This window comes from Bombina bombina, chromosome 2 (assembly GCF_027579735.1).
Source record: "Bombina bombina isolate aBomBom1 chromosome 2, aBomBom1.pri, whole genome shotgun sequence".
NCBI lineage: Eukaryota > Metazoa > Chordata > Amphibia > Anura > Bombinatoridae > Bombina > Bombina bombina.
The window spans coordinates 1,293,258,714-1,293,275,845 of NC_069500.1; the positions used below are offsets into that span (position 1 = coordinate 1,293,258,714).

The 17,132-nt window shown below is 36.5% G+C and overlaps 1 protein-coding gene across 1 annotated transcript in view; it reads right to left on the reverse strand.

The window, feature by feature from the left end:
- Nucleotides 1-16,143, reverse strand: part of CC2D2A (coiled-coil and C2 domain containing 2A) — a 319,163-nt gene extending 303,020 nt beyond the window's left edge. Inside the window, exons 1-4 of the mRNA XM_053704126.1 lie at nucleotides 15,738-16,143; nucleotides 10,787-10,867; nucleotides 5,007-5,082; nucleotides 1,840-1,931 (exon numbers count right to left, since the gene is read on the reverse strand). Of these exons, the coding sequence (XP_053560101.1) occupies nucleotides 1,840-1,931; nucleotides 5,007-5,082; nucleotides 10,787-10,867; nucleotides 15,738-15,776 (288 nt within the window). The 5' untranslated portion in view covers nucleotides 15,777-16,143. The remainder of the gene's footprint in view (nucleotides 1-1,839; nucleotides 1,932-5,006; nucleotides 5,083-10,786; nucleotides 10,868-15,737) is intronic.
- Between the last annotated feature and the right edge of the window lie 989 nt (nucleotides 16,144-17,132).

A 17,132-nucleotide genomic window follows, 5' to 3' on the forward strand; every position in this document is an offset into this window, starting at 1 on the left:
GGAGGCTGGAAAATATATTGATACTTTTTCCTCGTTCAGACTTGGCAAGTCTCTTCCGTGACCCATACATTTAAGTGTGCTGTTTTTCTAATGTTTTGGATTTAAAACCAGGGAAGCAGCATGTGAGCAGATATGTAGCACAGCACTTGGTCCCCAGACAGACTGATACTGTGGGATCCAGGGAAACAGCATGTGAGCAGATATGTAGCACAGCACTTGGTCCCCAGACAGACTGATACTGTGGGATCCAGGGAAACAGCATGTGAGCAGATATGTAGCACAGCACTTGGTCCCCAGACAGACTGATACTGTGGGATCCAGGGAAACAGCATGTGAGCAGATATGTAGCACAGCACTTGGTCCCCAGACAGACTGATACTGTGGGATCCAGGGAAATGGCATGTGAGTAGATGTACAGCACAGCACTTGGTCCCCAGACAGACTAATACTGTGGGATCCAGGGAAGCAGCATGTGAGCAGATGTGTAGCACAGCACTTGGTCCCCAGACAGACTGATACTGTGGGATCCAGGGAAACAGCATGTGAGTAGAAGAGCAGCACAGTATTTGGTCCCAGGACAGGCTGACACAGTGGAAACCAGAAAAACAGCATGTGAGCAGATGTCTCTCTGCAATTTCCGCTTAGATATCTTCACTCTACCTCCAACTCAATCTGTTTAAAACTAAGCTGCTTCTTATCCCTCCCCCTCTCTAAGACATCCATCACCTGACATTTCTCTTATAGTTGGAGACTCTATCTTCAAACCTCACCCCAGGTCCACTGTTATGGGGTCACACTTGACTCTGAACTTACAGTCACATATTCAAGCTCTTACCAAATTCTGCCGTGTGCACATACACAAAATTTCCAGAGTTTGATCTTTCCTTTCAAAAGAAACTACAAAAATGCTAATTCATTCACTCATTTTGTCACGCATAGACTACTGCAATGTACTTCTTAATGGCCTTCCCAAACACCGCCTATTACCCCTCCATTCAATCATGAATGCTTCAGCTAGAATAATCCACATCAGCTGCTCCACTCCTCTACACTGGCTCCCCATATACTCTAGAATACAATTCAAAGTATTAGCCCTAAATTTTAAACTCCCAACTATATTTCCTCTCTCACCTCCAAATACTCCCCGAACCATCTCTATGTCCCTCTCTCGGCTCCAAGACTCCTCACACACTGCTCCTGTCCCACTCCAAACTGTCTTCAACCTTGTATAACTTCAGACCCTCTTTGAAAACCCATCTATTCAGAGAGGCTTACCATCTCTCCTTTGTTTTTCAACAGACCCAAAATAAATCTTAAAATGCCTTAACTCCTTGCTGCATCTACAATCCACCTAATAAGCTATCACAAACCTCATGTCTTTGCCCCCTCAACGTGTAGACATTAAGCTATATGGACCATCCTCCTCCTGTACTAGGTTTTGTTTAGTCTGTTATATATTTTTATCAGAAATCTTTATTATTGTATACCCCTATCTCTGTACCCAGTGCTACAGAATGTTGCAGCGCTATACAAATAAATTATAATAATATTTCAAAATATATATTTTGTAATAAAAATAGTTGATGGAGAATAATGTGCAGAGCCTTGTTTCTTTTTGTCAACTCAAAAATGATTGGATAGTTCTAGGCATGTGCATTTGGCAGAGAGAAAGACAAAAAAATAAATCAAAATCATAATTTAAATTGTTTATTTTTATGTGATACTATTTTATGGATTTATCAGCTTTTAGAACTCGCCTGATTTTCTGATACCGGTGATTTAAGACCAAACCAGTACTAAAAAATAATACAAAAAACAACTTAGTAAAGATTATTTTACCCTTCCAGCTTTCAATTTCTGTCTCATCCGCTCCCTCATGGACGTTTCAGCAATGCTGGATCTTGATGAAGAAGTAGCCAAAGGGGGAAGGCCTGAAATAAAGTTTTATATTTTGATCATAAACACCGATATAGGTTCAGTTGGTATTTTTTATGTAAAATAAATAAACATTATAATAGTTTAAGGTTGTATAATCAAATGTCAATACTTTTAAATTTGATGCCATCAGCATCAATTATATTAACCCCTTAATGACAACTGACGTACCAGGTACGTCATGCATTAACAAGCAGTTAATGAAAATGGACGTACCTGGTACGTCAGTTGTCTAACAGAGTGCTGGAAGCGATCACAAATGCTTCCAGCAGCTCTGAGGGTATTGCAGTGATGCCTCGATATGGAGGCATCCTGCAATACCACTTTACAAGCCTCCCGATGCAGAGAGAGCCACTCTGTGGCCCTCTCTGCACCGGTAGCGATAGTGCCGGGTGTGAGGGTGCGCGTGCGCGTGCACGATGCGCGCGTGTGCACGTGAACATGCATGTGCGCATGCGTGCACGTGCACCCATTAGCCACACTGACACCAATGAATGAGGGCAGAAAGGGGAAAAAAAAGGGATTTTTTTTTTAAAAAAAATAAATATAAAAGGATCTGGGAGGGGGTGGGGGTATTGTGGGGGGCTGCTACACTACAGAAATAGTTTTTTAAGTAAAAATAAAATAAAAATACTTTTTGGGGGGTTTTTGGGGCCAAACTGGGTACTGGCAGACAGCTGCCAGTACCCAAGATGGTGGTAATTAGGTAGGGGAGAGGGTTAGAGAGCTGGAGGGGGGATCAGGGAGGTTGAGGCTAAGGCAGGGGTCCATCACAGCTAAAATACTTTATTATTTTTATTTAAAAAAAAAAAAAAAAAAAAACCTCTTATTTAGTACTGGCAGACTTTCTGCCAGTACTTAAAGGGACAGTATACACTCATTTTCATATAACTGCATGTAATAGACACTACTATAAAGAATAAGATGCACAGATACTGACATAAAAATCCAGTATAAAACTGTTTAAAAACTTACTTAGAAGCTTTCAGTTTAGCTTTGTTGAAAAGGTAGCTGGAAAGCCCACTGCAAGTGGGAAATAAGACATTCCCCCCCTCCCCCTTCTTTTGCATATGAAAAGACCCTTTATACAAACAGGAGCAAGCTGGAGAAGGTATACATCAGTACTCACATAAAGCTTTGGGGCTTGGTTAGGAGTCTGAAAATCTGAGCAATGTTATTTAAAAATAAGCAAAGCTAAACATTTTTTTTTAAAAAAAACTTCATGGGCTATATAAATAGATCATCTACAAAACATTTATGCAAAGAAAAAATGAGTGTATAATGTCCCTTTAAGATGGCGGGAACAATTGTGGGGTGGGGGAGGGAAGAGAGCTGTTTGGGAGGGATCAGGGGGTGGGATGTGTCAGGTGGGAGGCTGATCTCTAAAATTAACCCTGCAAGCTCCCTACAAGCTACCTAATTTAACCCCTTCACTGCTGGGCATAATTAACGTGTGGTGCGCAGCAGCATTTAGCAGCCTTCTAATTACCAAAAAGCAACGCCAAAGCCATATAAGTCTGCTATTTCTGAACAAAGGGGATCCCAGAGAAGCTTTTACAACAATTTCTGCCATAATTGCACAAGCTGTTTGTAAATAATTTCAGTGAGAAACCTAAAATTGTGAAAAATGTTAAGTTTTTTTTTTTTTTATTTGCTCGCATTTGGCGGTGAAATGGTGGCATAAAATATACCAAAATGGGCCTAGATCAATACTTGGGGTTGTCTACTACACTACACTAAAGCTAAAATTAACCCTACAAGCTCCCTACAAGCTCCCTAATTAACCCCTTCACTCCTGGGCATAAAACACGTGTGGTGCACAGCGGCATTTAGCGGCCTTCTAATTACCAAAAAGCAACCCAAAAGCCATATAAGTCTGCTATTTCTGAAAAAAGGGGATCCCAGAGAAGCATTTACAACCATTTGTGCCATAATTGCAGAAGCTGTTTGTAAATAATTTCAGTGGGAAACCTAAAGTTTGTGACAAATTTTGTGAAAAAGTGAACTTTTTTTTTTTTTATTGCATTTGGCGGTGAAATGGTGGCATGAAATATACCAAAATGGGCCTAGATCAATACTTTGGGTTGTCTTCTAAAAAAAAATATATACATGTCAAGGGATATTCAGGTATTCCTGACAGATATCAGGGTTCCAATGTAACTAGCGCTAATTTTGAAAAAAAGTGGTTTGGAAATAGCGAAGTGCTACTTGTATTTATTGCCCCATAAATTGCAAAAAAAGCAAAGAACATGTAAACATTGGGTATTTCTAAACTCAGGACAAAATTTAGAAACTATTTAGCATGGGTGTTTTTTGGTGATTGTAGATGTGTAACATATTTTGGGGGTCAAAGTTAGAAAAAGTGTGTTTTTTTTCCATTTTTTCCTCATATTTTATTATTTTTTTTTTTTAGTAAATTATAAGACATGATGAAAATAATGGTATCTTTAGAAAGTCCATTTAATGGCGAGAAAAAACGGTATATAATATGTGTGGGTACAGTAAATGAGTAAGAGGGAAATTACAGCTAAACACAAACACTGCAGAAATGTAAAAATAGCCATTGTCATTAAGGGTAAGAAAATTGAAAAATGGTCCGGTCATTAAGGGGTTAAAGGGTCTTAAGTATTGAGATATATATATATATATATATATATATATATATATATATATATATATATATATATATATATATATATATATATATATATATATATATATATATATATATACACACACACATACACACACACATACATACACACATATATACAATTTGTAAAATAGATTTGACCCAAAAAGTAACATTAAATCTTATGGCAATCTAAGAATGCAACCACATCCAATGTTGCCTTTATATCACTTTTGGAAGCTAATTTGAGACAGTAAATTTGTAAAATTAGGGAAAGTCCACATGTGAATAAATTTGATTGGTCTAAAATAGATTCAGATAAACAACTCCACAACGGCATTTGTGTTACAGAGTTGTGATGTATATAAAAAAACTAGCAAAGCAAGTGTGCAGAACTAAAGTAAAAGCTGTCTGGTAATAATGATACAGGTTTACTTACTGCGCTGTTCTCGTCTAAAGGCTGAAATATCTTCCACTGGTTCATCAACCTGTGAATCTGCATCATGATCTAACAGCTGATGAGAAAAAAAAAAATAACACTTGCTTAAGCCAGCATTGATACTCTCACTCTACTCATAGCAAAACATTTAAATGGGTAAAGTCTAGATTTACAGATGATGCCTAATTTTTCAACCCTATGTATCTGTGTAAAACATGTCTACCATTCCCACTGTTAGGGGTACACTGTACTGGGCAGCTAAGTCTTCGATCACAGGATGGAAGATAAAGAGTGTATTGCAATGTTTTATCAATCAGCCAGAGCTTCATTAGTTATGGTGCCTATGAGATACCACCTACATTCTCTGAAAAAGAATGTCAAAAGGATACATGCCCAATTGCCTATACAGTCAGTACCGCAACATCAATGTGCGTAAACAAAATCAAGATGCTCATTTAGCAGAACTAAAACAGGTTTGAAACATATGGAGATAAAAAAACTTTATGATAGCTGGTATTCAGGTGTTTTTATACACATACATACATATATATATATATATATATATATATATATATATATATATATATATATATATATATATATATATATATATATATACACACACACTCTTTGTAAATGTTCTTCTATAGCTATTGTCAGCATTACTTATCTATTCAGCGTTTTTAGCCTGCTCGAGGGTTGCACATGACTACGTTAATGCCCATACTTGGTCTGTCCTCAGGGTTGCTATCAATTCCCTCTGTTGCATTGAAACTTGCGCTACCCTCCAACTATAGCGCAGTTGGATCTCCTTGAGGTACGCTTACAGACTCCTCCGAATAGATGGAAACCTGCGCTTCTTATTTTAGCGCAGTCACATCTCCCTAGCCTAAACTCAGAAGTGCACTATCTTTATCTCTCGCATGAGAGAAAGATCTGCAACATATTAGCTTTGCTGGAAGGTTAGCTAAGACCTGAATCCCAATCAGAATATTATCACCTATGTCCCTCTGATATCATGCATAGACCTATTATATTCTCATTTAACCTCTCTGAAGGCGCTTGGTTATTCTGATGTAAAGTCACTAGTTCCCTTCGCTCCCAGATACCTGAATCAGTGTTCCTGGTCTTCCTGCTTCCATTACCTGTCTCCAGTTCTGTGCTACCTCCTGATATTTGGCTTCCTGAACCTTGACTACAAATAGCGACTTTGTCGCCTTGTCTGTTCTTTTGGCTATGGTGTTACGCGAGGACTGTCTACCTTGTTCTGACCCTGGGCCTGTTCATTGGACTGCCTTTTTGCCTTCTCCTCCTGATCTAAAGTTTGGCTGACCTGATCTCCAGCTGCACTCCATTATCTTCTTCTTTGATCTTGTCTCTAGTACTGCCCTCTGATACCTCTGCTGGCTTCTGACATCAGTTTTCTGACTACAACTTGTGATTTTGTGGCACATTGTCTCCAGCCCCATGCCTACCTCTATCTGTCTCATTCTGGGTTTTCTAGAAGAGGTGTATGTAAGGATGTGTAGATACCGGTTCTTGGATCTCCAACTACTAAACTCCTCAAGGTAACCTTTACATCTATATATCTATCGGCTAGATTACGAGTTTTTTTCGGTAAGGCTGTGCGGTGCTAACGCTCCTTTTTTCTTACCGCTCACTTAAGCCAACGCTGGTATTACGAGTTTTATGCAAGCTGGCGTTAGCCTCAGAAAAGTGAGCGTTGAGCAAAATTTAGCTCCACATCTAACCTCAATACCAGCGTTGCTTACAGTAGCGGTAAGCTGGCAAAACGTGCTCATGCACAATTTCCCCATAGGAAACAATGGGGCTGAGCTGGCTGAAAAAAACCTAACACCTGCAAAAAAGCAGCGTTCAGCTCCTAACGCAGCCCCATTGTTTCCTTTGGGGAAATAAAAGTTATGTCTACACCTAACACCCTAACATGAACCCCGAGTCTAAACACCCCTAATCTTACACTTATTAACCCCTAATCTGCCGCTCCGGACACCGCCGCAACCTACATTATACTTATGAACCCCTAATCTACTGCCCCCAACATCGCCGACACCTACATTATATGTATTAACCCCTAATCTGCCCCCCAACTATATTAAATTTATTAACCCCTAATCTTCCGACCCCAACATCGCCGCTACTATATTAAATTTATTAACCCCTAAATCTAAGTCTAACCCTAAGTCTAACCCCCCCTAACTTAAATATAATTTAAATTAAACAAAATAAATTTAACATAATTAAATAAATTAATCCTATTTAAAACTAAATACTTACTGATTAAATAAACCCTAAGCTAGCTACAATATAACTAATAGTTACATTGTAGCTACCTTAGGATTTATATTTATTTTACAGGCAACTTTGTATTTATTTTAACTAGGTACAATAGTTATTAACTATTTAATAACTACCTAGCTAAAATAAATACAAAAATTACCTGTAAAATAAACCCTAACCTAAGTTACAATTACACCTAACACTACACTATAATTAAACTAATTACCTAAACTACTTACAATTAAATTAAATAAACTAAATTACGGAAAAAAAACAAACACTAAATTACAGGGAAAAAAAAGAATTACAAGAATTTAAAAATAATTACACCTAATCTAATCCCCCTAATAAAATAAAAAAGCCCCCCAAAATAATAAAATTCCCTACCCTATACTAAATTACAAATAGCCTTTAAAAGGGCCTTTTGCGGGGCATTGCCCCAAAGTAATCAGCTCTTTCACCTGTAAAAAAAAAAATACAATACCCCCCAACATTAAAACCCACCACCCACACACCCAACCCTACTCTAAAACCAACCCAATCCCCCCTTAAAAAAACCTAACACTACCCCCTTGAAGATCACCCTACCTTGAGCCGTCTTCACCCAGCCGGGCACAAGTGGTCCTCCAGAGGGTCCGAAGTCTTCATCCTATCCGGCCAGAAGAGGACATACAGACCGGCAGAAGGCTTCATCCAGGCGGCATCTTCTATCTTCATCCTTCCGGAGCGGAACGGGTCCATCTTCAAGACATCCGACGCGGAGCATCCTCTTCATCCGACGGCCGACGACTGAATGACTGGTCCTTTAAATGACGTCATCCAAGATGGCGTCCCTTGAATTCCGATTGGCTGATAGAATCCTCTCAGCCAATCGGAATTAAGGTAGGAAAAATCCTATTGGCTGATGCAATCAGCCAATAGGATTGAGCTCGCATTCTATTGGCTGTTCCAATCAGCCAATAGAATGTGAAGTCAATCCTATTGGCTGATTGCATCAGCCAATAGGATTTTTCCTACCTTAATTCCGATTGGCTGAGAGGATTTTATCAGCCAATCGGAATTCAAGGGACGCCATCTTGGATGACGTCATTTAAAGGACCAGTCATTCAGTCATCGGCCGTTAATGAAGAGGATGCTCCGCGTCGGATGTCTTGAAGATGGACCCGCTCCGCTCCAGAAGGATGAAGATAGAAGATGCCGTCTGGATGAAGCCTTCTGCCGGTCTGGATGTCCTCTTCTGGCCGGATAGGATGAAGACTTCAGACCCTCTGGAGGACCACTTGTGCCCGGCTGGGTGAAGACGGCTCAAGGAAGGGTGATCTTCATGGGGGGTAGTGTTAGGTTTTTTTAAGGGGGGATTGGGTGGGTTTTAGAGTAGGGTTGGGTGTGTGGGTGGTGGGTTTTAATGTTGGGGGGTATTGTATTTTTTTTACAGGTGAAAGAGCTGATTACTTTGGGGCAATGCCCCGCAAAAGGCCCTTTTAAGGGCTATTTGTAATTTAGTATAGGGTAGGGAAATTTTATTATTTTGGGGGGCTTTTTGATTTTATTAGGGGGATTAGATTAGGTGTAATTAGTTTAAAAAACTTGTAATTCTTTTTTTTTCCTGTAATTTAGTGTTTGTTTTTTTCTAAATTTAGTTTATTTAATTTAATTGTAATTAATTGTAGGTAGTTTAGGTAATTAGTTTAATTATAGTGTAGTGTTAGGTGTAATTGTAACTTAGGTTAGGGTTTATTTTACAGGTAATTTTGTGCTTATTTTAGCTAGGTAGTTATTAAATAGTTAATAACTATTTAATAACTATTGTACCTAGTTAAAATAAATACAAAGTTGCATGTAAAATAAAAATAAATCCTAAGCTAGCTACAATGTAACTATTAATTATATTGTAGCTAGCTTAGGGTTTATTTTATCGGTAAGTATTTAGTTTTAAATAGGATTCATTTATTTAATTATGTTAAATTTATTTCGTTTAATTTAAATTATATTTAAGTTAGGGGGGGTTAAACTTAGGGTTAGACTTAAGTTTAGGGGTTAATAAATTTAATATAGTAGCGGCGATGTTGGGGTCGGAAGATTAGGGGTTAATAAATGTAGGTAGGTGTCGGCGATGTTAGGGACGGCAGATTAGGGGTTAATAAAATTTAACTAGTGTTTGCGAGGCGGGAGTGCGGCAGTTTAGGGGTTAATATATTTATTAAAGTGGCGGCGATGTCCGGTCGGCAGATTAGGGGTTAAACATTTTAGTTAAGTGTTTCCGATGTGGGGGGGGCCCTCGGTTTAGAGGTTAATAGGTAGTTTATGGGTGTTAGTGTACTTTTAGCACTTTAGTTAAGAGTTTTATGTTCCGGCATTAGCCCATAAAACTCTTAAAGGGACACTGTACCCAAATTTTTTCTTTTGTGATTCAGATACAGCATGCAATTTTAAGCAACTTTCTAATTTACTCCTATTATCAATTTTTCTTCGTTCTCTTGCTATCTTTATATGAAAAAGAAGGCATGTAAGCTTTTTTTCTAGGTTCAGCACTCTGGACAGCAGTTTTTGATTGGTGGATGCATTTATCCACCAAACAGCAAGGACAACCTAGGTTGTTCACCAAAAATGGGCCGCTATCTAAACTTAAATTCTTGCATTTCAAATAAAGATACCAAGAGAATAAAGAACATTTGAAAATAGGAGTAAATTAGAAAGTTGCTTAAAATTGCATGCTCTATCTGAAGCACAAAAGAAAATATTTGGGTACAGTGTCCCTTTAACTACTGACCTTTAAATGTGGTAGGAGTCTGGACAGGAGAGGGTCTACCGCACACTTTTTCAGGCGATCGTAATACCGGCGTTGGGAAAATCCCATTAAAAAAGATAGGATACGCAATTGACGTAAGGGGATTTGCGGTAAGCTAAAATCGCGGAAAAAAAGTGAGCGGTAGACCCTTTCCTGCCTAACTCGTAATACCAGCGGGCGTTAAAAAGCTGCTTTTTAAGGCTAACGCAAGACTCGTAATCTCGCTGTATATTAGTACTGTAATAGTAATAACAATATATATTTAAAAATTGTAGCAACAAGTTGTCAATAATATCAGCATTGTTTTGTATTTGTTCATGGTTTATTTTTTAATTGTATATAAAGACAATATTGTTTGTGGGCTTTTTTCATGGTAGGGTGCTGTCTATACTAAGATTCTTTAATACTATATGAGGAATCAGATATACTGGTTTCATATTTCTCCCTTACCTTATCCCTATAATCTCAGTACAGCTCACAACTCCCATAATAATAATAATAATAATAATAATAATAAGGATATGATTATATAAAACTAAAACTATAAATACAAATAAGAATTGTGAATTTACTACCTCTCTCCTGTTCATATTAACATTTGTAAAAACTTTACCAAGTTCACTTATAAAGTTGGGATCTGCATCAGTAGCACACAAGATAAAAACATAAGGAATGCTGCAAACGTGGAACATACCGCTTTCTTACGTCTCTGACGTTGAGCTTTTAAAGTCTTTTTCAAATGTTCTACTTCAGCCTCTTCATTATCCACAAACTCCTTAACAAAAAGAATTATTAGGTTTTAAAATGTGTATATATTGTAGGCAAAGGGCAATGAATAACTATAATTACCACAACCTATAGTAAATGACAAAATACATTTTTTTAAAAATCACACACAAATAATTGGACTACCAGGATTCAGAGAGAGCACATCATTAAACTAAAAAATAATAAAAAAGCAAAAAAAACAAAACCTTTCCAATTACTTGTTATCAAATACAAGCAATTAGTGCAATCACATTTTATTTTTTTATATCCCTGTGATTAATTGCTTCAATATCCCTTTAAATCAGGGCTCGACAAACCCAGGAGCCTGGGAGCCACTGGCTCCTAGAATTTTCCCCTGGCTCCTGAGTTTGTGGGTTATTCTTCATATATCTATATACAAATCCAACAGTCTGGCTCCTAAATATTCTTACTGGCTACTAATTTTTAAACAGATTTGTCAAGCACTGCTTTAAATAAAACTTCTCTTTCTACACATTACACTTTTCTTCTCACTTGTATTCATTTTTGTTTTTATTTTATTTTGTATTCCTTTTTTTGTTTGAGGCATTTATCTCTGCCTATTATGTAATTAAAAAGCCTAAAACTTACATGACCTTAAAGGGACGGTAATCACCTTGAGATTCTAATATAAAAGGTTTTGTTATGCTTAGTAAAACACCTTTGCAATTAGGGTTTACAACTTTTTTTTAAGAAAAAAAAAAGACAAAGGAATCAACAAATTGCATGTAGGAAATCTTTCAAAGTAGATATAGAAGTTATTAAAAAATACTACTTTATTCATTTTTCTCCTTTTCATGTAGTCTAGCCGTGAAAATTGTGATTTCTGTAATTCTCAAAAACGAAAAAGCACACTGCAGACTTATCAAGGCTAACCCTGTCACATTTATTTAACTAATTTAACCTATAAAACAATGCATGTTATATTTAAATAATGATCATGGCTAGCCTTGTCAGCAGCTGACTCAAGCCCAGACTGGCTAGTGGTTGGCTGAGTTTGGCTATTGAAAAACAATTGCAGCAAACAAGTTGTTAATTTGCTTTTAAAATATTTGGACTTGGCTGATATGTTATTCTATAGCAAGTCAACAGAACAAGAAACCTTCAAGTATATGAAGGGATTTAATGAAACTGAAGATAAAAGATGTTTTCACTAAAAAAATGCCTGAGTTAAAAACTAAGGGTCATAGGACCCCATTTATCAAATCACGGACAGGAAATCCTTGTGCAGCGTTGTTCCCTGCTCTTCTGTGACCAATTGTGTGAGAGAAGGGCATGTCAATCACGTAGAATAAGCAAGCTTAAAGGGACAGTCAAGTCCAAAATAAACTTTCATGATTCAAATAGGGCATGTAATGTTAAACAACTTTCCAATTTACTTTTATCACCAATTTCTTAGACCATGAAGGCCGCCTCTAATTTGAATGCATTTTGACAGTTTTTCACCATTAGAAGGCGTTAGTTCATATGTGTCATTTAGATAACATTAAGCTCACGCACGTGAAGTTACCTAGGAGTCAGCACTGATTGGCTAAAATGCAAGTCTGTCAAAATAACTGAAATTAGGGGGCAGTTTGCAGAGGCTTAGATACAAGGTAGTTACAGAGGTAAAATGTGTATTATTATAACTGTGTTGGTTATGCAAAACTGGAGAATGAGTAATAAAGGGATTATCTATCTTTTTAAACAACAAAAATTCTGGTTTTGACTGTCCATTTAAGGTGTTTGAACTCAACCACCACCAAGATGGTGGAGAGATTAAAAGGGATATCAAATAAAAAGATTTTATTTCATGATTCAGACAGAGCATACGATTTTAAACAACTTTCCAAGTTACTTTGATTAATTTGCTTAGTTTTTTTGGTATCAATTATAGAAAAGCATACCTAGGTAGGCTCAGGAGCAGTATGCACTACCGTTGATTGGTGGCTGCACATTAATTCCATTTGCCATTGGCTCACGTGGTATGCTCAGCTAGGCCTGTGCAAACTGCCTTGTTTAAAATTGCCTGCCCTATCTGAATCATGAAAGTTTAATTTTGACTTGACTGTCCCTTTAATGAAGCACATAATCTGAAGATGGAGGGTAGTAAGGTTTAGAAGTAATCTGTTGTGCCACTTTGATACAGAAATGGTGTTAACGGAAGAGACTTCCAAAGGAGGTTGTAAGGAATTCAAGAATCTCAGGAATATGCATAAGGCTATTTTGAAAAGTAAAGAAGTCTGAGCATGCACATGGTTTTTAGGGTCTTCTCTGCTCTCAAAATCTGTATTTCTTATTTGCCCGAAAGCCCTCAAAAGCCTCAACAACATCTGTCACTGCATTACACAGATGACTAAAACAGATTGCATTTAAAGGGACACTGTACCCAAAATTTTTCTTTCATGATTCAGATTGAGCATGAAATTTTAAGCAACTTTCTAATTTACTCCTATTATCAAATTTTCTTCATTCTCTTGGTATCTTTATTTAAAATACAAGAATGTAAGTTTAGATGCCGGCCCATTTTTGGTGAACAACCTGGGTTGTCCTTGCTGATTGGTGGATAAATTCATCCACCAATAAAAAATTGCTGTCCAGAGTACTGAACCCAAAAAAAGCTTAGATGCCTTCTTTTTCAAATAAAGATAGCAAGAGAACAAAGAAAAATTGATAATAGGAGTAAATTAGAAAGTTGCTTAAAATTGCATGCTCTTTCTGAATTACAAAACAAAATTTTTGGGTTCAGTGTCCCTTTAACTGTTATTCAAATGGTTGCAGAACAAAATGCTTTAGCCCCTATGCATGTAATCTGTAACAAGTTACCCTTTATCTCTGTATAACAGCAATAATGTAGCTAGATGTTATACTGCCTTGTGCCAATAACTTCCTAGCAACATGATACAATAATACATCTTTGTTTCTGAACTAAAGCAAATAGACATAATGTACATACACAGTCTCCGACATCTCAATCACTAATTATTTTCTTGCATAAGCGTAATATTTCTATATAAGAGGCAGTCAAGTTAAAATAAAACTTATTTACATAGAGCATAGAATTATAAACAACTTTCCAATTTACTTCTATTATCAGATTTGCTTTGCTCTTTTGGTATTGTTTGTTAAAGGGTAACCCAAGGTAGGCTGGTGGGAGCTTAGGAGTGTGCACGTGTCTGTAGCAATCTATGGTAGACGTGTTTGCAAGTATGTATAACTTTGCTATAAACAATGTTGCAAACACTGCTGCCAAATGGCTAAAGACACATGCACGCCCCTGAGTTCACCTAGGATTACTCTTTAACAAAGGATACAAAGAGAACTAAGCCAAATTGATAACAGAAATAAAATGGAAATTTGATTAAAATGTCATACTCTATCCAATCAAGTCAAGTTTAAAGGGACATGAAACCCAACATTTTTCTTTTATGATTTAGGTAGAACATACAATTTTGAACAACTTTCCATTTTACTTCTATTATCAAATTTGTTTTATTCTCTTGGTATCATTTGTTGAAGGAGCAGCAATGCACTACTGGTTTCTTACTGAACACACGGTTGACCCAATGACAATCAGTACATATATGCAGCCACCAATCAGCAGCTGGAACCTAGGTTCTTTGCTGCTTCTAGGCTTACCGAGATAAACTTTTCAGCAAAGGATAACAAGAGAAGGAAGCAAATTAAAAAATAGAAGTAAATTGGAAAGTTGTTTAAAATGGTATGCTCTGTCTAAATCATGAATGTCTAATTATGACTTTACTGTCCCTTTAATTTTGATTTAACTGTCCCTTTATTCTAGCGCTAAAAAAAAAAATCCATTTGTTTATAAATTTTAAGGTTATATTATAGTCTGTCTGGAGATCCACATAGTGGTCCTTGTTCCTTAAAGGGACAGTAAGCACCTTTTGATTGTAATATTAAATGTTTTATAATGTATAGCACAACAACTTAGCAGTACACTTTCATTATTTATATTCTCCCCTTTCATGTGTGAATTGTTTATATTCTAAGTCTTAGAACTGGAAATGTAAATTGCAGACTTATCAAGGCTAACCTACTACATATATGTCCCCAATTGGCCTCAGCAGTGAGGAATGACATAATGAACTGCCAAACAATGCAGGTTTTCCTAATATAATGACAGACATTAGCTTCTCCAAACTGAGCATGTGGTGGATTGAGTTTTTAAAAATAATTGCAGAAAGCACTGTGTTATTTGTAAATTATTTATACTATGTTAATGTTATTCTATAGCAAAACAGTTAAAACATTTTATATATATATATTGAATTCTGTCAGACAACTTCTCAGTTTCAAGGTGTGCTATTTACTGTTGTAAAGTTTATGCAATGATGCAACTCATGTGCCACTGCCCTAAGGGGAGGGAATTCAGTCAGCAAAACTACAGTTAGTGTGTTTGGCTGGAGCTTAGCAACCATGTACAGAAGCTATTGTGACAACTGCACTGCTAGTTATAGAAAGGCTTATAACCTGTTTATCTCAGATAAGTAAAGAAAATAATGAAAAAGGAAGATAAATCCATTAGCCTCATATAGAAAACCAAAACTATAAAAATAGGTAGATCTTATTAAATCATAACACTGTAAGAATGGATTATTGATCTAATTGCATAGTTATTTTACTATAAAAATTGGCCAGGGAACTAAATACAGAAAGCAATAAATGATATAGGTTCAGGCTGCTATCACAAATACAACACACGGCACTAATGCATATACAAATATGTAAGTAAAAACGTTGCTAGCAGGGTTAGGGACCTTGATAAATGCTGGTTATAGTATAAATGCATTAGCACAAGGGTACGGGTGTCTTTTCTACCCCACCAATAATCAAGTAGTAGGACTGAATTCACTAACCTGCATGATCATACTCTGCTTCTCCTCGCTGCCCTTCATTGTAAAAGCCAATCAGTCCTTCCTGGTAGCCAGTGCTCTTTACAAGACTGGGCAAGGCAGGGGTCCTGTGCCCTCCTACTGATAAGGCAGCCAAGCTGTTGGTCTCACTGATCCAGTGTCCTAAGGTTACTAATGATGCTTGCAGATACCGGTGGGCATCAGCAGCACTGTGAGTTCAGTCATTAGGAGCTTTCATAGTCTTCTTTGACACAGAAGTTTGATGTTGAAACTGATCGAGTAAATAAAGTGCTGCAGATTCATAGCATTCCTAGGAGGGAAGGGAGAGTTCTGTAACTCAGCACCATCATCAACATTGACACATTTGCATAAAATACAGTATCTTACACCCGGAAACGCCAAGGATTTACCCACAATCTGCCTCATTCAATAGCAGTCTACAGCGTGAGCAGCATGGTCCCCTCCCCCAGCAGCTTTACCCTGGGCTGCCTTAAGGTGGACTTGCCGAATCGAGGTAGATAAACTTACAGCTATTCTATGTGTGTGATAATGAAAACTAATATTCAAACTACTTAAAGGGACACTGAACCCAACATTTTTTATTTTGTGATTCAGATAGAGCATGACATTTTAAGCAATTTTCTAATTTATTCCTATTATCAAATGTTCTTTATTCTCTTGGTATCTTTATTTGAAATGCAAGAATGTAAGTTTAGATGCCAGGCCATTTTTGGTGAACAACCTAGGCTGTCCTTGCTGATTGGTGGATAAATTCATCCACCAATCAAAAACTGCTGTCCAGCGTTCTGAACCAAGAAAAAAACTTAGATGCCTTCTTTTTCATATAAAGATAGCAAGAGAATGAAGAAACATTGATAATAGGAGTAAATTAGAGAGTTGCTTAAAACTGCATGCTCTATCTGAATCACGAAAGAAAAAATTTGGGTTCGGTGCCTTTAAGCGATTTATTTGTGCAATAGGTTTATATTAAAAAAAAGACAAGAGTTGTTCTTCTGACGATTTAAATAATAACAGTTTAATACAGTATTCTCACTTCAGAGAGAAGTAATACATTATTAATTACAAATAAATCTTAATACTGTAATTAGATTGCATATACTTAGCTTTTATATATTGTTGTTGTATATTTGAATTATTTATAACATATTTGGAGTTAAAATTAAAAAAATTCAACATAAAAAAATACATAATAATATCATGCTAATAATAATACTTCCACTAATTGTAATAATAATAATAATAATAATAATAATAATAATAATAATATCATGCTAATAATAATACTTCCACTAATTGTTATAATAGTAATAATATCATGCAAATAATAACAATACTTCCATTAATTATAATAATAATAATACTCGTAATAAATTATTA